Source organism: Prunus mume, linkage group LG2 (genome assembly GCF_029339155.1).
Source record: "Prunus mume cultivar Tortuosa linkage group LG2, ASM2933915v1, whole genome shotgun sequence".
In the NCBI taxonomy this organism is placed as follows: domain Eukaryota; kingdom Viridiplantae; phylum Streptophyta; class Magnoliopsida; order Rosales; family Rosaceae; genus Prunus; species Prunus mume.
In genome coordinates this window covers 30793610-30816724 of record NC_142699.1, presented here as the reverse complement: position 1 = coordinate 30816724, position 23115 = coordinate 30793610, and the positions used below count along the sequence as shown (strand labels likewise).

At 37.6% G+C, this 23115-nt stretch overlaps 1 protein-coding gene across 1 annotated transcript; it reads left to right on the top strand.

Annotated features, from left to right (window-relative positions):
• The first annotated feature begins 12725 nt into the window (after positions 1-12725).
• Positions 12726-15724, top strand: PAP28 (purple acid phosphatase 28). The gene is made up of 4 exons (XM_008225647.3): positions 12726-13045; positions 13147-13294; positions 14264-14688; positions 15092-15724. The coding sequence occupies exons 1-4, from the start codon at positions 12845-12847 to the stop codon at positions 15497-15499; spliced, it is 1182 nt and encodes a 393-aa protein (XP_008223869.1). The 5' UTR covers positions 12726-12844; the 3' UTR covers positions 15500-15724.
• Positions 15725-23115: the final 7391 nt, after the last annotated feature.

Sequence of the window (23115 nt, the reverse complement as noted above, 5' to 3'; positions counted from 1 at the left end):
AATAGTAGTGAGGTGGGATCACCTAAGCCGCCATTTGACCCTCATTAAACACACGTTTAAACGCGTTTAAACCATTAAACCATTTGCTAACCATTTTCTAAGATCTATTTTACTTTTCTTTTTTGTCAAGTTTTTTTCTTTTACTTCTTCAGGGAAAATAAATCAATGAATGAAGCCCAGAGCTAGCACATGTTTTACATGATTGCCCACCTTTGGGATTGGTCATGAATTCATTTCATACCCTATTTCACGGATTGAAGGTTGTGAATGAACCTAACCTTCGCTTGAGATAATGTATCAGATACTGTAGATTGATTAATGTATTTCAACATTTGAATAAGAAGAGAAAGAAACAAATAAATCATGTAGTAAATTCAAATATGTTGTATCTACTTATTAAACATGTGGATCTTATTTTATAGGTTTTTTTTTTTAAAATCTAATCTTCTTGTCAAATACAAATCACTTCTCAAAGCAATAATTGTCTATAATTTTGAAAAGTTTGTTGGCCATGTGACAAGCAGGCAGGGACGAACCGAACAGAGACTCGGTGAGCTACCTAGCCAAATCTGTGGTGAAAACAAAAATTATTAGGCCACCTCCATCGCAGCCTAATTTGCCAGGGCAAGAGGCCCTCCAGGTGCAGAAAGAGAGCCCAGGCAAGCCCTAGGTCCCACCAGCTCGATCAAGCCCAAGGGCGATCTTGCCTAGGCTTCAACTGAAGGTGCCGGCGTCGTGATGGCGTCATGCGATGTCGGCGATGACATTATCTTTGGCGTCCGCGCCATGCGGTAAAAACATTTGACTTCCACTCGATGGCGTCGGCGTCACCGACGTCATCCCCGATGAATCTAATGGGAAAGCGCCACATGGAGCTTCCGGGATGCTCGATTGTTTTTTTTTTTTCCAGAAATCCGGCGATAATTCGAAAAAATACCCAAAAATTATGGATTTTTTCCCTATAAATACCTAACAATTTTATTCACGTTCAACACCAAATCTTCATACAAATTCATGTCATTCCAATATTTTTCACTTTCCACACCAAATTTTATACTACGAAATTCTATTTGTGCAAAAATACAAATGACCTCTTCCATCGAAGCCGGAGGGTTATGGACAAACATTCGAAGAGGTCAAAATCTTGGTGACAAGGTGAAAAAAAAAAATTTGCCGTTTTATTCAATTTAATGTCATTATATATATATATATATATATTTCTTGCATTTCCAATTTCCTTTTTTTTTAATAAATAGATTATTCAAGGGAAAACAAAAAAGAGAAAAATCATTACACATGGCTCCTCAAGTGAACAATACCTGTAGTCGGTTCCAGTGGTGCGTTCCATGTCGGAAATAATGGCACTATTACATCCTCCGAAGGAAAATACTCTCCCACGTCGTGATCCGATGGAATCGCCTCTGCCAATGATGGAGTTGTCCTTGTACTCCATTGTGTTGAACCATGAGGACCAAGAATATTTCAATTGTATGATGAGTGAGATATGAATTTTATAATAAATATGGACACATGGCAATTGAAAGTTTTATCCAAAAATTTTATTTGAAAATTTTATCCGAAAAATGTTATCTTAAATTTTAAGTGAGAATTTTATAATAACTAGTAACACGTGACAATCGAAAATATTATCTAAAAAGCTTATCAAAATTAATGGTTTAAATATTAAAAAAATAGAAAATAAAGTAAAATGAATAATATTTGCCCTTGCCTTAGCCTTTTGGGGTGGAACCAAAAAAGGTAAGGCTGCCACTATTCATGTGAATAGTAGCAGCCCTTGCCTTACCTTTACCCTTGCCTTAGCCTTTTGGGGTAGACATGCTCTTAGGTACCTTGCTAGCAAATCGTCTCTCTAGTGTTTAATTAGCTTCCATTTAATTACTTTTGAATCCAATAATTATATATAAAACCATTTCCAAGTCTTCGAAATCAAGGCATAATTCATGCCTGACGGTGCATGACTTCTTGGCATGCAAGATTTAGAGCTCATGAGGAAATAAAGAAAATAGGAATTGCACTTGAATCCCGTGCTTTTGAAAATGACGTGTTCTTTGTATTCGTTGAAAACACAAAACACAAATTTTACTTTTTCCTAAAAACAGTATCTCGTGTTTTTAATAAAGGATTTTTAACTTTAGAGGTTCTTGAATTTTACCTCGAGTTTCAATTGAGTCTTGGAATTTTTTTTTTGAGGCAATTACATCATTTAACTTGAATATCCACCTTCCACAATAATCTTAAACCTCCAGCTTGACCAATTGGGTCAACATGAAATCCTTTTGAAAAACCAAGTTGTTGCCTTCAGCCAAGGAGATCTTTTATGGCATGCCAATGCTGCTGGAAGTCAATGGACGGTGGGAAGGCGAGGTTGGTGATGGTCCGCTTGTTCCCATCATGTACTGCGTGATAAGTCTATAAATTTACATATTTATGTACTCTTATATTGTTTTCCTAGGAGAATTTGATTTTAAAATGACTTATTACTTTATTTTCTCAATTTTTAGCTTTCCGGAGCAAGTAATTGGTTTTCAACGGAAATATGATTTTTTGGTGGAGCTTTTGTGCAAGACTAGTTGGAAATGAAAGCTAAGACCTTGAAGATGATTCTAGAATTTTTCTAGAATTTTTCGAAGCAGCCAATGAGAGCAGTCTTTGAAGTTAAGTCAGCATAAGGTGCAATCCCGTCAAAACTGTGCTGCTGTGAAAGAATGATTATTTGAAGACTTTTCTAATTTTTCCTCAAGGCGTACGATATATGGCTGAAAAGATGAGACAAAGACCTACAATTTACATATTTTTTCCAAATTTTCTTAGAGGAGGAAAGACCTTAAATGTGAGTGCAAAGTAACTAACGTGTTATCCCGGTCAAGATAGGAAGATGAGCCAATTACTTACCCATTTTGGATTTATGTTTTAATTAGGTTTTTCTTTATTTTTGGACTGCTGTAAAAGCCCAGCTAGTGTAAGAATAGACATGTGGTGTTTTATTTAAGCATGAGAAACAACTCCTTTGGGAGTTACACCGGAAGAGTACCACAATTGGCTAAGTTTTATTTTTTTCTTCCTTATGTTTTTACTTATGCTGAATTCTATGATTATGTGCAACTAATTTTATTTTGCTAGGGCATGATGTAGCCCTATTATGATAATCTAGTTTTCTTATTTTACCTATCTATTGGTCACCGTTTGATGTTAGATTCTTAATCTTGACGCTTGATCACCATATATATTTTTAATTGAGTTAACCGATGCAAATTAGAGTAAATACCATACTTAATTTGAGGCTTGCTTCTTGTGATTAAGATTTGTAATTCTTCTAGGGTAAATACCATACTCCTAGGGTTTACATGCTTGTTGGAGGTTTTTACTAATCTTAATAGTTTCTATGTGTTGATATTTGACCTAAATACCATAGGCGAATTGCATGTAGGAATACATGAGTTAGCCTAAATACTATAGGTAATTCATGAAAAAGAAAAACTAAGCGGCGATGTCAAATGGTTAGTTAATAGGTAGGTGAATAAGAGGTTAGATTGGAATACTAGTGGTGAATTAATTGTCCTAGTGCTTTTATCAATTTGAATTTCTCATATTTGTGTTTCGTGATTGTTTACTTGTTTTGTCTTTTAATTTTGTTGGTAATTAAATCATTCTTTCAAAAACCCCTTTTGTGTATAAGTGAGTATGCTATGTGTTTAATTTCTTGTTTATATAATTAGAGTAGTTAAAGTATTTTGTGAAGTAAATTAGGTTAGATTAATTGGAAGTTGAACTTAATCCTCATGGGAATGACCTCATATTTGCCATACTATATTACGATTGACCTTGTGCACTTGCGAGTATAATTTGTGTTTGAACTAATATTTATAATCTCCATTTTTCAGGTTGTCTAAAATTCACAACACTGCGATGGTACGTCATATTGCTTTTTGATATGCTTTCTTTTTATTTGAATTTCTTGAAGTATGACTAACTAACTTCTGTCTTATGCTTACAGAGAATGATATCTGCAAGAGACTGGACCTTAAACCGGGCATGATTAAGGTCCATTGGGCTCTAAACATTCTTGCAAATGGTGCTGGCTGTTGAGCAAGTATTAGGAGAAAGTTGGTAGTCTGCCCCATGCCTAGGATGTCGAGTGATGGAAGTAGAATAGTCCAGACTCTGATGATCTGCCTGCGAAATAGGAGGAGTGTTCTGCCGAACCGCCCTTAAAGAGGAAGGCTGACGTCAAGTTCCTAATAGATGAAGCTGCGACTTCGCGGGTAATGGATGTGGCTCCGTTGAGAAAGAAGCTAAGACTCCCTTTTGTTGTGACCAAGTCTTCCTCGAAAGATGCCTCATATGCTGAGAAGACTCAAGTAGGAACCGCTCCCTCGTCATCTACTAGAGTTAAGCATCTCATTGGTGCAGACAACATGAAGATTGGTGGTATGTGAAATGTTCAAGACATTCAGCTCGTCTCCTACTGACAAGCTCAGAAACTGTGATCGGTCCCAAACTAGTTTACATGCCGAGAGGCAAAGAGATGCTGATATTGCTTTCCTAAGTTCAAGTCGCTTATACCGGTTAAGGGATGATGATCGAACTGGAGGACTGCTCCTCCTTCTAATCATCATGATCCAGCTGTTAAGCCACGAGCAGTCAAACATGGATCTGATTCGGCGTTGTTGACTCATTTGGAGGTGAGGATGATGGCGACTAAGAAGGCCAGAGAGTCATCTGCTCGAGCGAAAGGTTTTTGGGTAATGCAAACGGATGATCCTAAGGTTGACAAATATAATCATGTAAAGGATGCATGTGTGTCTGATCTGCTCAAGATAAATTGTCAAGCCCGTCTCCTTGTGGCAAGTTGGCTGATCATATCCATCATGTTGGTGAACTTAGTACATTCTCAAGGCTTTCCTTGGATACGCAAAAGGAAGCGATTGTTCATTTGCTTCAAAAAAGTGTAGTTTTTGCTGTTGAAACCATCCAGAGCTTATCTGCTGTTGCACCATCTTCTGCTCAGCTTAGCGAGTTGGAGAAGAAGAATACTGATCTAACTAACAAGCTCTCGACCGAGCAAATCCGTTATGAAAAGAGGATGTTTGAATTGAGGGAGAATATATATGAGGTGAAGCGTTCCCTTGCTAAGAAGGATAGTGAACTTAACTATTCTGTTGCCACCATGCATAGTCAAAAGAGGCCTAATTTCGTCTTAAGCACAAGAATACTGATATCTCCCACTGTTATAACAAGTTTCTAGCCAAGTTTGCGTACCATGAGACTGCTAAGCGGTCCAAGTTTGAGGTTGTCGTCGCTGCATACAAGCTGAGGTATTTGGACTATTTAAGTGGTGTCACTTCTTACTATTTCATTAGAGATGAAGATGTTAAGATGCTCTGCCCTGGCTTGTGTCCATTCTCGAAGTGAGCATGTCAATGTTGTGAATGTGAATGAAATCAAGAACAAGCAACTGATGAGGTAGCCAAGAGAACGGTGCCGAGAAGGGTGCGGCTGATGAGATAGCGGCAGACGTCGTGGAGCAGCAACTGGAACTATTGAAGCCATAACTGATCGATGGATGCCGAAGAGGTCGTTAACCAAATATCTCCTGTCAGAATCTCTAATGAGATGAAGTCTCCTTTATCTTTTCAAGTTTTTTGTAATTAGCTTTCTTGTTTGTAATAATTGGTCGTGTTTGACCATCTTTTTTTGTTGAACTTAGCCGGTTGGTCACTATGTTATGGAAACTTCGGTTATTTCTTTATCTTCAATTTGTATTGTGTCTTGTGGACTGCTTAAGCGACCTGATGGTGCCTTAATTTTGTATCTCCCTTAAGATGCTTGAATGTTTATCCACCACTTACTTATAATGTGCTCTTTCGCTTTTTCCTTAGGATGCTTCATAGTTTTCGCCTTGCTTCTGTCTGAGAACGCGACTAATGGGCGATGGTCTACTTGACATGCGTCTCTTTGAGGATGCTTCATAGTTTTCGCCCTGCACCTCCTTGAGGATGAGACTTATGGGTGATGGTCTTAGAGGACGCTTTATAATTTTCACCCTGCATCTCCCCGAGGATGCGGCTTATGGGTAATGATTCTGGAATACACTTCATTGTTTTCACCTGCAGCTCCCTAAGGATGCGGCTTATGGGCGATAGTCTGCTCGACCTGCATATCCCAGATGACGCTTTATAGATAACTGCACACGTTTTTTGAAAGAAAAACTAAACTTGTATTGATGCTTGTATGATTACATCGCTTTATTTGAAATGAAAATAATTGGAATTACTAGTAGTTGTTTTTCTTCTTCAGAAGTGGGCAGGGCTTCATCTTCTATTAAGGATTAAGCCGGTAGGAGGAAGCTTCACGAGTAATATCTTTAGAGGTGGCGGACATTCTATTGTCTTAAAATCTTATTCTTTCCGTGGTGTCAAGTGTATAGCTTCCTATGCCCCTAGATTGGCTGATCACGTAAGAGCTTTCCTAATTGGGTTTCATCTTCTTTGATCCCCATGTTTGTGCAGTAATGAAAGTCTTTCTAAGTACAAGGTCGATAAGTTGGAACTGTCTGACCTTGGCCCTTTTGTCATAATAAAACTTCAATTGCTGCAAGTATGAGACAACTCAGATAATGGCTATCTCACGTTATCCTTCAAGTAGGTCGAGGTTAAGCTTCATTTGTTCAGATTTTTGTTCAATACTGTCCACCTCAATGCTTATATAAGGGACAATGATGTGCCAATGAATGATTGCGTCAGTTCCATAGGTTAAGGAAAATGGAGTTTCGTCAGTTGATCTTATCTTGTCTCTTCTTTAAGAAATCCGATATATTTTTGTTGGATACCTCTGCTTGGCCATTGCCCAGCGGATACCTCGAGGTAGACATGTGCTACTTGATGCCGTACTTTGCTAAGAAAGGGGTGATCTGCTTGCCAATGAATTGTAGCCCATTATCGGTAACTAGCAACTATGAGCAGCCAAACCGGTAGATAATGTTTCTCCAGACAAATCATTCCACATTGGCTTCTTTAGTAGAGGATAGAGCTTCGGCCTTGATCCATTTAGTAAAGTAGTCGGTGGCGACAATGATCATGTATTTCTTGGTGGGTGCCCATAGCATGAGGCCTATTAAGTTAATGGTCCATTGCATGAATGACCGTGGATTGTTTTATAGATGGTAAACTTCGGTATGCAGGTTTAGAACCGGCTTTTACCGTTGGCATCGATCACATCTCTTGACGTACTCGGTTGAGTTATGGAACATGGTAGACCAAAAATATCCTATCTTAAAAGCCTTATGGGAGAGTGACCTGCCCCCAGAGTGGTTGCCACATTCACCGTTGTGAATTTGGTAGAGCACATCAAGTGTTTGAGGGTACTTTATACAAGTGAGATAAGGACCAGAGTATGATATGTGAATGAGCTGATTGTTTTACATGTAGTATCTCGTGGCCTTCTACTGGAGCTTCCTAACTTCAAATTTTTCCTTTGGTAGATTTCCATTTGCCAAGTAATCAATGATGTGGTCTTGCCAGCTAGGGTGCTCATCAATCTGCATGGAGTCAATTTGTTCTATCTCTTCGATGCTTGGAAGGTCAATGTGTTCGACCAGGATGAAGCATCTGAACTGGGTGTTCAGTGTTGATCCTAGGCTTGTCAATGCATCAACAAGAGTGTGTCTGCCCGGAATGGAGCGTCATAATATTTCTTTTCTAATTTAACCCCTTAATCTATTTAACTAACTTGGCCGAGTATAATATTTGTTTAAAAAAATATAACTTAAACTATAAACCGATAAATTAAAAAAATTGCCTTCACCAATTCAGTCCAAAACTGAACCCTACTAATTCATTTTATGCATCTAAATAAATTACAAATATTTGCTAGTTGAAGCTTTCAAAATATATTTTTTGAATATAAGCAATAGTTTAAACTACAAAACTTCAGGATGTTTTGTTAGTTGATGCTTTGTAATCCTTTTGCTTATGTACTCCTTTGGCATATGTGATACTTTTTCTTACTCTGGGATTTTTTCCATGTGGTTTTCTTCAGGACAGTTTTAATGAGGACACGCATACATGCCCGATGTTCCACATTCTTTATTGGAATGAAGTCTACAATTTTCTGTAAATAAAAAAATATTACAACGTGGTGGGGTTTCTCACACACATACTCTACCAAGGGTGAAATGACCTGTGCCGAATTCACCATTGGAATCCGTGACGAACCCTCTCCCTATCCGACACTGGGCATGTATTGGCCCAAACTTAGTAAAATACCATTTTTGCCCTAATTCCAAAACAACTTTAGGGTTTGGCTTCTACCGGAAAATGGGCAAAGACTCTCTTGAAACTAGCTCAAAACTTAGGAAAAAAAAAAAACTACCTACACAGTAAACACAATTACATCACAAGCGTTTAGCAAGCACAAGGTGTAAACCATACACCAATAAGCAACAATTTCGATGGGCTTCAAGCCCCTCTTTTTACCAACACAAATAAGTCAGCAAAATACTCTTGACAAAACTGAACATAACAAACAAATCCTAAGCTTGGGGCTGCACCTTGGTTAGTCCTAGGTTTCCTACGTACCCTTACTAAGATAATACAAAAATATTCAAGGTGAAATCAACAATAAAATTATAAAATCATTATTTAGCTTGATTTCAATAAGTTATATAATTGAATGTCATTCCATGTAATTATGTACCTAACTATTCAATTAGTTTATCATTGCACATCCAAACACATGTGTAACCAAACCTTTTACTTGAAAGTCATACATGCAACCGTTCGCATAGTGCATATATCCTGCTATCACCCACAAAGTGGTTTATGAGAAATATCATTAAATCTGAAGGAAATCGGGGAAATGGAAAACTAGTCAAGCACCTGTGTAGACAAGTCAAGTAGGTGGTTGGGGATCCTCGGCAACCTTGTCATATAACATAAGTAGGGTGGCGAAGAATATCATGTTAACTATTCAAAACATATAAGTACTGCACTGTTCTCCACATAGTTGTACGTCAAACACAATATGTCAATTTCAAATACTACACATGTGAAACGGTCCTCTTCATATGTGTGGCACATCCTAGTATAACTCAGGGACGAAATGGTCAACCTAAGAACGCAATCCTAGGAGAACTCATGGAGATATACTCAGGGCAACTGTTCGAAGACACTTATTTCCCAAGGCAACTAGGATGTCCAAAGACATCAATATTTCCGAAGGCATCCAAGACGTCCGAAGACATCAATATCTCCGAAGGCAAGCATATTTCCAAAGACATCAATATCTCCGAAGGCAAGCATATTTCCAAAGACATCAATATTTCCAAAGGCAATCATATGTTCAAAGACATTCCGAAGGCATCAGATATTTCATTTCTCACACTCTTCAACATATAAGAAAATAAACATATAACCAAACATTTAAAATCAATTCGACTCAAATTCGCACAATAAAACATAAATATATCATGTTTGGAAAGTAAAAGCGATAGAATAATAATTCATAAATATTTAATAAAACTCTCATAGCATACTACCAACTTTAAAACAAACATCCAATCACAAATACATCGTAACCTATTGGTCTCGATTGGGCTGGCAAGGCCCACCATCTAGGTCAATTAGGCATGCAGGGCCCACGACATCTGATTTCCGATTTGAAAGTTCCTATAGATCCCACAATGTCTACTAAACAAGTCCCGAAGGTTTGGTATCGATCGAGTGGTAGGATCTAGGTCAATCGCACGATCAGACTACGATTGGTTCCTACCATAGAATTATTAACTCGGAGTATCCGATACTCCGAATCTCAATCTGTAAGTTCCTACACAATCTTAGAGGTATAGGGAACAACATAATTGAAATTGGAATTGATATAACGGTTCGAACCTATCGAACCTGGATATCACACAATAGATGCAATATCCGTTTGATAGTCAAACGGTAACCAACTTCAAATCTGAGTATAATGTCGTGCTCATGATGATGTAGGGAACATTTTAGGATGACATGGGCCACCACATAATGGCCACGCCGCCACTCGCCGCCGACAACAGTGGCTGTCTTGAGAAAATTCCAGAGACATAAAATTCTCAAAACTCCTTACAATACCTATAGTAACACATTCAGACTAACAAGGGGAACAAGTTTTGGTCTCGGACCTCGGCTAAAAAGGGCCGGAGATGGGTAAAAAGGGCAAAACGGTCTACCTTATATGGGTATGTTGATTGACTTCTAAAACTCCAAAATCGATCCAAACCACCTACGTAAACAACTAGAGCATGAAAAAAATGATGGAGAACCATACCTAGATCGATGACAACGGTCGCCGAAGTTGTTGGAAATGGTGATGGAAAATCTTGAACCCTCTCAGCCTTTCTGAGCTCACGCCATCACATCGTGGGGATGGGAAGGCAGCGCTCGGTTCGACACGCTCGCTTGGTGGCTGTCATTTTCAACCGGTCTCGTCTTTGGAGGTGGTGGACGACAATGTTGTGCCACCGAGAAGTTGAAGAGGTCTTGTGCACCGTCCCTAGAGAGAGAGAGAGAGAGAGAGAGTGTGTGTGTGTGTGTGTGTGTGTGTGCGCGCGCGCATGGGCTAGCTTGTCCTAATAAAAAAAATCGATTTTGAAATATTTATGGTTACGTCACTGCACTTTCGTTGACCAAAACGTCTTTGTTTCAACTCTGATTTGAGCCCACCACATGTCTACAAACTCGTGAGCTCAAGCACTACACAAAGGAACCAATAAAATTTCCAAAACTAGCGCCGAGCAAAAAGTCAACAATAAACCAACAAGGAATCCCGAGGTTAAAGTCGTCTTTTCACTTTAGAATTTTGAAAATTAAATTAAATTAAATATCAGGACAGGATGTTACTAAGGTGCCATGGAGGGAAGTCGAGAGATCATTAATGTGCAAATTAAAGTCATTTTTCACTTAGCTAGATCCATTAACTCCAAAGATTCAAAACTGAAAATATGGCTTTGGGTTTTAATACCTCATATCCTTTTCAATAGGTGAGTCTTGACTCATAGGGGAATCGAGAGGTGAATTGGATGTCGTTGAATCACGGAGTAGCGTCTCGTTTAACACAACGGCGGGACCCATGAGAATAATTATGAAGCGTTTGCAATATTTCATCACCTCCCAACATTCATGATGGTTGAAACTTTTTTTGCCACCCCCGGTTGCACCGAACCACATCTGTGCTTGAATAATCTATTTAACAAAAAAATGGAAATGCAAGAAATATTTAAAATATATTGGATATGCAAGTAACAAAAAAATAATAATGGAAATGCAATTAACTTTACAAATAAATTGGAAGTGCAAGAAATATTAAGAAACAATTGGAAATGTAAGAAATATTAACAACATATTGAAAATGCAAGAAATATTAACAAAATATTTAAAATGCAAGAAATATTAACAAAATATTGAAAATGCAATAAATATTAACAACATATATATATTAGGACATTAAACTTAATAAAACGAAAATTACAAAATATTTTACCTCGTTAGTACGATTTTCCCCGCTTCTATAGTTGTTCATCGCTTTTACTAAGACATCTCTCCATTTTCCCAACTCTTTATTGAGAATTTTCCACCTACTAGACAATGCCATTTCCGTACGAGTCGACCCCATAAATTTTTAAAAAAAGTCGGCATGAATTTTTTTCCACATATGAAAAAATTTCATCTCATTGCCTGTCACGGGAGAATGACAAACTTGGAGCCAAGCCTCACACAAAGAAACATCTTCCATGGTGCTCCACGCCCCTCCGGTTTTGATAGAAGAAGCCATAAAAATAAGAAATAAAAATACAAGGTGAAAGAGAGGAAAATGTTGAGTAAAGAGTGAATAAAATGTTGAATAATAGTATAAGTAGAATAAAATGTATGAGGATTGATGTTGAAAGTGAAGGGTATTTATTGGTATTTATAGAAAAAAAAAATCAAAATTTTTTAGTTTTTTTTTTTTAAATTTCAATTTTTTTCATAATTTTATTGTCAAAAAATGCCACCTTTGGATTGGACTCGGAGCGCTGGGGCGTGACACGTGATTGCTACTCGTTGAGCTGCGTTGCGACGTCGCACATGACGCGTCACCCAACTCGCGGGCTCGACCTCAGTGAATCGCCTTTGGGCCAAATCGAGTTCGTGGGACCCACTCGTTGCCTGGGCCTAGGCTCACTGCTGGAAGCTCTTCCCCCCAAAAACACCCAAAGCCTTGGGCTAGGCTGAACGGTGAAGTTGCTCTAATTACAAAACAAAAGTTCACAATTTTATTATTTTAGTATGAAGAAATATAAACAAATTGGTTTTGTTTTGTTTTGTTTTTTTGTGATTAAATTAGTTTTCTCCTGTTACGCCCTTTTGTCCGTTACCTTTTTCTTCCCATTATTTCTTCATTTGGTAACTGTACCGTTGTTCTTTTGCAATTGAATTTTGTATGAAATAAATAAAAAAGACTACTAGTTTTCTTTGCCTTTTTAACTTATTATTTTATTTATACAATTTTACCCTTAATATATAGGTATTTTCTGTTAACAATATATTTTTGTTAGGAGAGCTTAACATTTTACAACAATATTTGTTTGAAGAAATTAACAATTTTATTTTATTTTAGGGTTAGAAGACGAGGCTAGTTTAGGTAGTTCATCACTTAAATATTTTATAGAGACCCCTGGAGAAATCAAAGGACCCTAACTTTTACAAAACAGTAGACCGCGGGAAGACAAAGTAAAAAGTCAATAAGCGGTCCGTCTGAACCGGGCCGCAACCAGCCCCACTGTCTGAATAATCTGGACCTTCAGCTGATGCCTTCAATGGAATCGTCCACAGCAGCAAACTGGAAGCACTCGTTTCTCTATCTGGGTTTTCTCTACTCACTTCTCTGCTTCCTCCACAACCAAATCTCTCACAATTTACTCATAGGCCATCGGCCTGTGAGAGTTAAGAAGACCAGCCCAGATCTTCCCCTTCGCTTCCGCTCTGATGGCACCTTCAAAATCCTGCAGGTACTTCAACTGATGCTTTGATTATGTATGTGATGCTTGAAATTATTGTGTAATTAAGACGTTAAGCAGGTTTTGTTAATGGGTTTTTGTCTGTGATTAAGGTGGCTGATATGCATTATGGAAATGGAGCCTTGACTCGCTGCAGAGACGTTTTGGACTCGGAGTTTGAGCACTGCTCTGATCTCAATACGTCTCGCTTCTTGAAGAGGATGATCGAAGCTGAAAAGCCTGATTTCATTGCTTTTACAGGTGCAGTTTTTTTTATTTTTATTTTTAAATTTCCCGTTTTCCCTGGAAATTTACAGATTGGTTTGGTTTTCTTGTTTTTAGTTTTCAAGTGTTGTTATTTGTTAAGATATTTTCTTGTTTGTTTTTACTCTTTTATTTACTTATGGTGGTGGATGTTAATCTTTTGGGGGGCTAGCTATATTTGCACATTAGGTAATCTAAAAATAAATTCTCATGCTTTGAGCTGTTTAAAAATGAAAAGATTTAAAATTTTACCTGTAAGAATGCTTGTACTCAGTCAGGCTTATTGAAATTAAGAAGTTTGTGTATATTAGAACTCAAGTTTTAAAATCATATATAAGTCAGTGGTACTGGAACGCATTCCACATTGTTCTCATCCTATGTGCCATATCCTTTCATGGAGTTTTCATATCGAGAAGTTAAACGTGTGAAATTTCCTGGAAATAGTAGAAATTAGTTTGAAAAATGAGAAACTAAACCACCTTGACTGGTTACCAAACTTCATTAAACATCTAGACCCAAGATAATATTCATATCAAGGTGCAGAAGCTTGATGCTTTAAGCTAAAACTTCTTCAAGTTCTGTATCCTATCTTATTAGGTGCATGCAGCTGTAGCCTCTAATCTTCAGCTATTAGACTCTTTCCTTCTAATTAACCAGGGCCGAAGTTCTTCATATGGCATTTAAGAGGTGGGGAAAAGTTAAAAATGGGCTTAGTTGATTAGTTTGTGCATCCTCTGTATCTGGATGGTTCCAACTTCCAGTAAATTCTAAGTTATGTGAGTGTTTCTGAGTGAATGTAGGCATCAATTATCTGAATATAGGTTACTTTACATGTATGGCCCAACTATATCTGACATAGTTAAAGTAAAACTAACTAAGTACTGATCCCTCTCTCTCTCTCTCTCTCTTCCCACCCCCTCCCAGGCCCGCCCCCAAAGTATTGATTTTGACTCTGTTTGTAAACAGGAGATAATATATTTGGGTCAAGCTCTGTTGATGCTGCTGAATCCTTGTTTAGAGCATTTGGTCCTGCCATTGAATCAGGACTTCCATGGGCAGCAATTTTAGGCAACCACGACCAAGAATCTACGATGAATCGTGAAGAACTGATGTCTTTTATCTCCCTTATGGATTATTCAGTTTCACAAATTAATCCATCAGCTGAAGATTTCTCTGATCTTGCCAGAGGAAGCAGGAAAAAAATTGATGGCTTTGGAAATTATGATCTGAGAGTATATGGTGCCCCAGGTTCCCATTTGGCAAACAGCAGCATCCTCAATCTTTTCTTTCTTGACAGTGGAGACAGGGAGACTGTCCAAGGAGTTCAAACTTATGGTTGGATTAAGGAATCTCAACTCGATTGGCTTCACGGCATTTCTCAGGGATATCAGGTATGCATTTGACAAATTCAATCAACAAGGATACTGTGACTGCATATTGTTGCATTTTATCTGGTTGATTTCAGATTGTTCTGATTATTTTGAAACAAATTGAGAAACTTATTACACTTGCTTTTTGAAGTGGCCTTTCCATTAAAATTCACGTATACTTTTCCCTAATTTAGTGGAAATGAGTTTTATATGTTGTAAAATCATTTTAACCCCACACTTGTAAAATTACAATTCCATAGCTGTATCAAGTTGTTCATGCTATATGTGCACCATTGCTCAGCATGTTCTTCCAATTCCTGCAAGGGAGGTTTCATTAGATTTAGATTTCATTAAGATGTTGCAGGTAACACACTAACAGTGCCATAATTGAAATCAAGATCACTCAGAAAACGCTTTTCCGCAGGATAAACCACCGGCGCTTGTATTCTTCCATATTCCAATTCCAGAGGTCCGGCAGCTGTGGTACAAAAATATTGTTGGTCAGTTTCAGGAGGCTGTGGCATGTTCATCGGTGAACTCAGGAGTTTTGCAGACCATTGTATCCATGCGAGATGTGAAAGCTGTGTTCATGGGACATGATCATAACAATGACTTTTGTGGGGATCTGGAGAATATTTGGTTTTGTTACGGTGGGGGCTTTGGATACCATGGTTATGGAAAGGCAGGGTGGCGAAGGAGAGCAAGGGTCATATTGGCAGAACTCGGGAAGGGGGAGAAAGGGTGGACGGGAGTTGAGAGGATTAAGACATGGAAGCGTCTCGACAATGATAAACTGAGCAAGATTGATGAGCAATTGTTGTGGGAATATTAGCCATCGGTATAATTTGGGTGTAGGTATAGAATTTTGGAATAGGCACTGCACTATGTTGTATATCCTCTTTCAGTGTTTTTGCTGTAGAAGTAATTGTATTTGTGTTGTATGATTATTTTTTATCCTGTAACGTAGGATTCGGGCTAAAAAGATGGGATGATCAGCAGTGGTTGTGTTGCTCAATAATCCCATATTTGAAAGAAAAAAAGAAATAAATTTTGTCTCTGGTGCTCTCTCTCTCTCTCTATATATATATATAGAGAGAGAGAGAGAGAGAGATTGTTGATCGTTTATTCATTCAAATGTATCAACTAAATAATGTACGGTCTATCATGAGGGACATCATTGTAAGGCTCACTTTGCATTGTATTTTATTAATTCAAACTGTATGTTTTATAGATATTCATACAAAGATTATCTTTGCAAAAAATACTTGAATCGTTATCATTTGACCACTCACTTGAATATGATATTACAAAGATTATCTTTCAATTAACCTCTTATCCTTATCCTTTTTATTTTTATTTTTTTAAAAAAAGGGATATGAACTCTTTATTTTTGACCATTTTCTCCCCTCTCGGGCGGCTGTCTAAATCATCAACATTTTATTCAATCTTCCGTTAAATATGAGGGCAAATTAATCACTTTGTATGTTAAAAATAAACAAATACTAAAAAATAAAATTTAAAACTTTAAAATTTTGAATTTTTTTTCCTGTATCTCTCTCTCTCTCCATGTGCAGAGTGGGTTGCGTGTGGTGGTCATGGGGAATAGGAGAGATGAATCGTGGGGAGAGGGGGGGCTGGGTTCTGGGTTAGACGGATGGGTCTAGGTGGTCTGTGATGGGGAAAGGGGGCGAGAAGGGGCACAGGTCAGGGAGGAGGGGAATGGGTATGGGTGGGTTGCGGTGGGGAAGGGGAGAGCGGAGACGAAATCGGGGAAGGGGGGAGGAGCGGGGAGGTGTCCGTTGGTGGTGGTCATGGGGAATGGTGAAGAGAATGGGGGCATGGGTTTGGGTCAAGGGGTCCCAAGTTTTTTATTTTTTTTGGTTCTCTTTTTCTTCGATTGTTTCTAATTTTTTTTATAATGATTTAATTGAAAATTGGATGAAATGTTGAAGATTTATATCGCAGAGGGGAAATTAACCAAAACAAAAAACAAAAAAAGAGTTCATATAATTTTTCAACCAAAATAAAGGATAGGGGGCAATTGAAAATTATGCAGTTTATAGGACACAATTATTGTAAATTTGATACTTTCTTGAAGTACCGAATTCATCAATTTTATAAAATACAATTAGATGTCATATTGGTCTTCGATTTGTCTAATTTTTGCCAAGGATGATCTATGAATATAGTCTTGAAAAATAGATGGTTTGGTTTGGGTCATTTCAAATTAATATCCAACCTTTAAAATCTTGCAAACTTGTACACGAACTCAAGTAAACCTTACATATTGATCTCCCTATTAGTGAATCTGATAATTTTTCTGTTAAATGCTTATGTGGCATAGGTGAGTTTAACTCTAATGCGGACTAGTGCTCCATGTGGACAAAAAATCATAAGAAATTCATTATGTTTTAAAATAATTAATAAACCAAATTAGATCAAGTCCTCCAATTAAATCACATGTTGCACTAATGGTCCTTTTCGATAAATCTGTCAATTTTTTTCGTTAAAAATAAGCACGTGACCTACATTTTGGGGGCAAATGTGAGTTTTCTAAGCCAAATTAAATAATTTAATTAAAAAAATTAAAAAAAAAAAAAAAAAACTAAGTACACAAAACAAAAAGGTAAAAAAGAAAAGCCACATCCATGACTCCCCCATCACTCATACTTGAATCAAAATTTTGAAGTTACTCAGGAAGCATTCGTGATGAATGCCTTTTAAAACATGCTGGAGGATTGTAGCTCCGGAGGGTCTGCTCTCCTGACCATCCCAAATATCAACCTTGTTGGTTGCGGGTTTAATGGTACACTGATATTAGTTATTGTAGATTTTTACCAAAAGCTTATTTTTTTTCTACACGTCTACGGGGTGTAATTTATAAACCATAAACTAAACTAAGGCTGTGAAATTTGTTGAGCTGGGCCAGCCCTGGCCTGAGAGGAGTTAGCCCAAGCCTTACTCAGTTGCAGGATTTTTCGGCCCAAAGGGTTTAACAGGTTGGGCCAGGCTCATCTTATCTTAAATAGGCTAAGCTCAGGTCTTACCCAGATAAAAAAAATTAAATGAAATGAAGATAACACTGTTTAGCTATTCACAAACAATCACGTTATGCCAAGTGGAAAAGTTATCACGCGTGACATAACGTGATTGCCCGGGAATAGCAAAATAATGATATCCTTGTTGCACACAAGTGTTTCTCTTACCTAAGGATCTTGACTTATAGACTAGCGATTTCAGATTCAAACCCCCCGTTGCACACAATTGGTAGTGTGTGTTTGTGAGAAATCCCCTTCCCTTTTAATTTAGATTATTATTACTTGTATTAAAAAAATATTTTAATTAAATGAAAGAGTAATTAATATTAGCTTATTTTATAAATATATGATTTATTAACTTAATTACCGGGCAGGGCTCGGCTTCCCATGGAATAAAGTGCCGGGCTGAGACCGCCCTTGATAACGGGTCGAACCAACCCATTGCCCAAAAATAGAGCTGGGCTCAGACTTGGGGCATTTTAACAGGCCTATTTTGCCCATCGGAGAGTGATATTTCTTGACATGTTCTCAATGAAAAACAACCATATAACTGCATAATCTTAAGAATAATTTGGTTTTACCAATCATGCAAAGTGCATACTGACAAGAAAAGGAAAAACAATAGTAGGAACCAAAAATCTGAAAAGAGCCCAATTTTTTTTTTTTTTTATTTGAATTTTTCCCAAATATATGGATTCACATTAATCATTCAGAACTAGGGTTTCAAATTAAAAAATTGAATGCAAAGGTGAAGAGGAAGACTTTTTTCTTTGACAATCAATGAGAGATAAAAAGAAGAGAGAAAAAAAATTTCAAAAAGCCATAACAGTGGAGTTGGAGGAGGATATGGGCAGCGATGGCTGCAATTGAGAACACGTTTAAAAAAAAAAAAAAAAAAAAAAAAAAGAGAGAAACTATTAGATTATGCAGTAAAAATAAAATAAAATAATCGTATTTGAATTTTTTAATTAGTTTTTTTTTTTTATCAACCCTTAAATCTAATCTAGGGTGGATGACCAGAACTTCCTCGAACGGTTACTGTTTATAATTCATCAACTTAACAAAACAAATATAGACTAGAGTTATTAGATCCAATCAAACTTAAGATAATATATTCACTTGTAGAGTATATACTTAAAACTATTTCACTTACTATGGTGGTTCAAAATCAACAGTCGTTAAATACAACAAATGGAATTATGTTTTTAATCTTCTCTAGGACTAATAAGTTTCTGATGATCGAATTCGGATCATAATCTGATAACATGAGTCTAAACATATTTGGATATAGACCAATTCAATCTGTTTAAAGGTCTGATGGATGATACTTAATCTTAATTCTCCCAGCCTTGGGATCAGCAAGCAATCTGAAACTCTTCTCAGAAAGATTGATGGTTCCACAGCCTTTTCCTCCACAATAATCAACAATTTTAACTTTAATACCGAAATCCTTACTATACTTGCAAGAGTTCGATTTAAAATTAGAACGATAAGCATATTATAAGACAATGATCATGTAGTCTGGTGGCACTCAATTTCTACTTTGTTCGAAGATGTCTTAAGTTCAAATCTTATGCACGATAAATGTTCATTAATATTTATACAAAAAGAAAACATAGACGTACTACACAAGACCAGTTAATATCAAGAGTAATGCATATACTTAACGAAAATATGGAGATGTATAAAAGGTTGCAGTTTTGTTAATGAGCTGTATATTCCTAATTAGTCTAAGTCAACTATTTGATTCTGCAAGATTATAGGAACATAATTACTTTCCTAAAATAGTTTCCTAGGCTTTGTATTTATAATCTTCCTATTGTTATATATCAAGATGAATGAAGTATTATTTTTTACCCAATCTGATATGGTATCAGAGCTGTCGATCTTGACTGTCTCTTGCCCTAACCCTAGCAATCGCTTCCGCAGCAACAGTCGTCATACAAACCTAGCACCAGCCCATATTCCATCTCAAATCACTATTTTGCAATATTCCATCTAGATACGCAGCACCAGCACCAAAAGCAATATTCCATCTCACAAAACCAGCAGCAGCACCACCCATATTTCATCTCACAAACCCATTCAAACCTTTCCTCTAGTCAAATCACATTTTGCAATATAGCAAATCACTTTCCACTCATAGACCCATTCAAACCGTTCCCTTTGTTCTTTTTTTTTCCTTTCAACCTAATATTTCTTATTGCAAAACAGTTTGTCTTATTGCCTTTGTCCACCGTTCATTTGTTTTTCCTCAATTTGATATTTCTTTTTTGTCATTTTCTCATCAGTTACCCAGAGTAATGTTTCCCCAGCATGATTTCTTTTGCCCTTATTTTTTTCTCACTGTTTGTCAGTCAATATCATGGCCAACGATGATGGGTCAGCAAACACCAATCAATCCTTGGTGTTGAGAGGCTCCAGAACTATCACACGAATTGTCTTGCAGAGTGACACCCCTAACTTCTCCGTAGGAATCAAACTGGATGAGAATAATTATTCTCTATGGCATCAAATCATAGAGATGAAGATAGTTAGGCGAGAAAAACATGCCCACTTGACTGGTGATATTGCCCAGCCTGCAGACACAGATCCCACATTTAATAAATGGCATGCATCGGATTGCCAAGTCAAGAGTTGGTTGTTCGACGCCATGCAACCTAATCAGATTAAACGATTTATTCATTATGACACAGCAAAGTAATTCTATGCTGCAATCAAGCAAACCTATTCAGATGGTGTTGATGAAGCCAATATTTATGACCTTCGCAGACGGTCATTCATAATGAAGCAAGCTGGCGTATCAGTTGCCAAACATTACAGTGAGCTCACTGAGATTTTTCAGGAGCTTGATCAATTAAGTCCAAGCACTATGAAGCATCTGAAATACATTGAGACTAGACGCAAATAGGTTGATCATCTCCGAGTTTATATATTTCTTGCAGGTTTGGACAATAATTTCGATCAAATCCAAGGAGAGATTTTGCAAATGGAGCCAAAGCCAAACTTGAGGCAGCATATGCACTTATTAAAAAAGAGAGTAACCGATATGGAACCATGTCTGAAGCTAGTGTAACCTCCGAAGCCACAGCCTTGGCTCTGTGAGGTCCAAACAATCTCGGCTGAACAACTATAGTGACGGCCCTACTCGTAACCGGCTTCTAATAAAGTGTACCAAATGTGGTTTAGATAACCACACAATTAAGGGCTGTTATGAGATCATTGGTTATCCAGAAGGATGGGTCCACAAAGGGCGCAAAAAGGATTCCACCAAAGCCTCATTTAAATTCGCTTTATCCGAGGAGACTACATCAGAACCTCCATCAGGTACATCTGGCTCCAAGGCCTTCGCCACCTCAAGTACCTCTTGCATATCTTCACTTACTTGTAATAGATCATGGATTATTGACACTGGTGCTGCTGATCACATGACATCGAGTTTTACTGGGTTGTACTCTACCAAACCATCAAGCCAAACACATATTACCAGTGTCAATGGAACCACCTCCCAAGTTATGGGAGAAGGGTCTTTATCTCTTATATCCTCATTAAGTCTTGATCATGTCTTAGTTGTCCCTTCACTCGACTATGACTTGTTATATGTTCCTCAAATCATTGATTCCCTTAATTGTACCTTGTGTTTTTGGCCATTGTATTGTCTCTTTCAGGATCTTCTCACCATGGCCGTGATTAGATGTGGTACTAGGAGGAGAAAGTTGTATTATCTGGACTTGACAGAAGAAGCAGAATGAGATTAAGTCAGGCACATCATGTGAGAGGAGATGAGTCTATTAGGATGAAGAAAATTTAGCTATGACATAGACTATTAGGGCATGCTTCTTTTGGTTATTTGAAACTTTTATTTTCATATTTGTTTTACCAGTTTGCTGAATCAGACTTTCATTGTGAAACTTGCATTTTGGCCAAAAGCAATCGTATTTCTTACCCATTAAGATTGAAGAAAAGTTCTATGCCTTTCATGATTGTCCATTCTATGTCTGGGGATCATCACGATCGAGTTCCCACTATTAGCAGTTTTAAGTGGTTTATGACTTTTATTGATGATTGCACCCAGATGACTTGGGTTTTTCCCCTAAAGCAGAAAAGTGAAGTCACCGCCAAATTCAAGTTATTTTATCAATATGTTGCTATCAGTTTGACAAGAAAATCATTACACTTTGGTCTGACAATGGAGGAGAGTACATCAACCACGATCTACATAATTTTTTAAGTCAACATGGAATTGTTCATCAAACCACATGTGCCTATAAACCACAACAGAATGGCGTCGCAGAGCGTAAGAATCGTCATCTCTTGGAGGTTGTTCGTGCCTTTTTATTTGAGGCCCATATTCCTCATCATTTTTGGGGGGAGGCTCTTTGTTCTGCTGCTTACCTCATTAATAGAACAACATCCAGCATTCTTCAGTATCAAACTCCATTTCAGACATTGACCACTCTCCTCACCATGCCATCCACACCAAATCTCGAACCACGTCTCTTTGGTTGTGTTGCTTATGTTCAGGTGCGTGGCAAGCTTGATCCGTGTGCACTACGTTGTGTCTTTGTGTGTCATTCTGACACTCGTAAGGGCTATGAGTGTTTCCATCATTCCACTCAGACCATGCATGTTACCGCATATGTGACTTTCCACGAGAGTGAGTTCTATTACTCATGGGGAGTTCCTGAGCATCCTCTGCAGGGGGAAAACTCTATCTTTGCAAAAGATACTTAGAGCATCCAAATTCAACAAAATGTTTTAGAGTAGTCAGTGTCCAAGCAACCAGCTACAATAGTGCAACATGATCAAGAGTTACTAGAAACTCCAGATAATGGTTCAGATAATTTCCCTCCTACTACAGTCTCATCACCAATCATCCAATCAAGTCCTGAAGATTTTCCTCAGATAACTGAACATTTAAACTCCAACTTAAGCACTTTACCTGAGTCGAGTCATACAGGAAACACAAGTTATCAGTTACCTATTTGTACCATTAGAGGGATTCCTAGACAACAGTATGACCCGGACCTAAAAACAAAATTTAAATACCCTATTGCTAATCATGTGCCCCTACATAGGTTGTCTCCGTCATGTGCATCATTTGTATGTCAATTATCCACTGTATCTATTCCAAGTAATGTGCAGGAAGCTCTGAAAGATCCCAAGTGGACTCAAGCGATGAATGATGAAATGAAGGCCTTCAAGAAGAATTCCACTTGGGAGATGACTATCCTTCCTAAATGGAAGAGAACAGTGGTTGTAGATGGATATATACAGTAAAGTTCAAGGCAGATGGCACCATTGAATGATACAAAGCAAGATTGGTGGCAAAAGGTTATACTCATACTTATGAGATTGACTATGGGGAGACCTTAGCCCCTGTAGCCAAGATAAACACAATTCAGGTACT

Coding starts and splice junctions, on each gene's coding strand:
- PAP28 (XM_008225647.3), top strand. CDS start 12,845: ATGCCTTCAATGGAATCGTCCACAGCAGCAAACTGGAAGCACTCGTTT. Junction 13,295..14,263: donor TGATTTCATTGCTTTTACAG/GTGCAGTTTTTT, acceptor GTTTGTAAACAG/GAGATAATATATTTGGGTCA. Junction 14,689..15,091: donor GCATTTCTCAGGGATATCAG/GTATGCATTTGA, acceptor GCTTTTCCGCAG/GATAAACCACCGGCGCTTGT.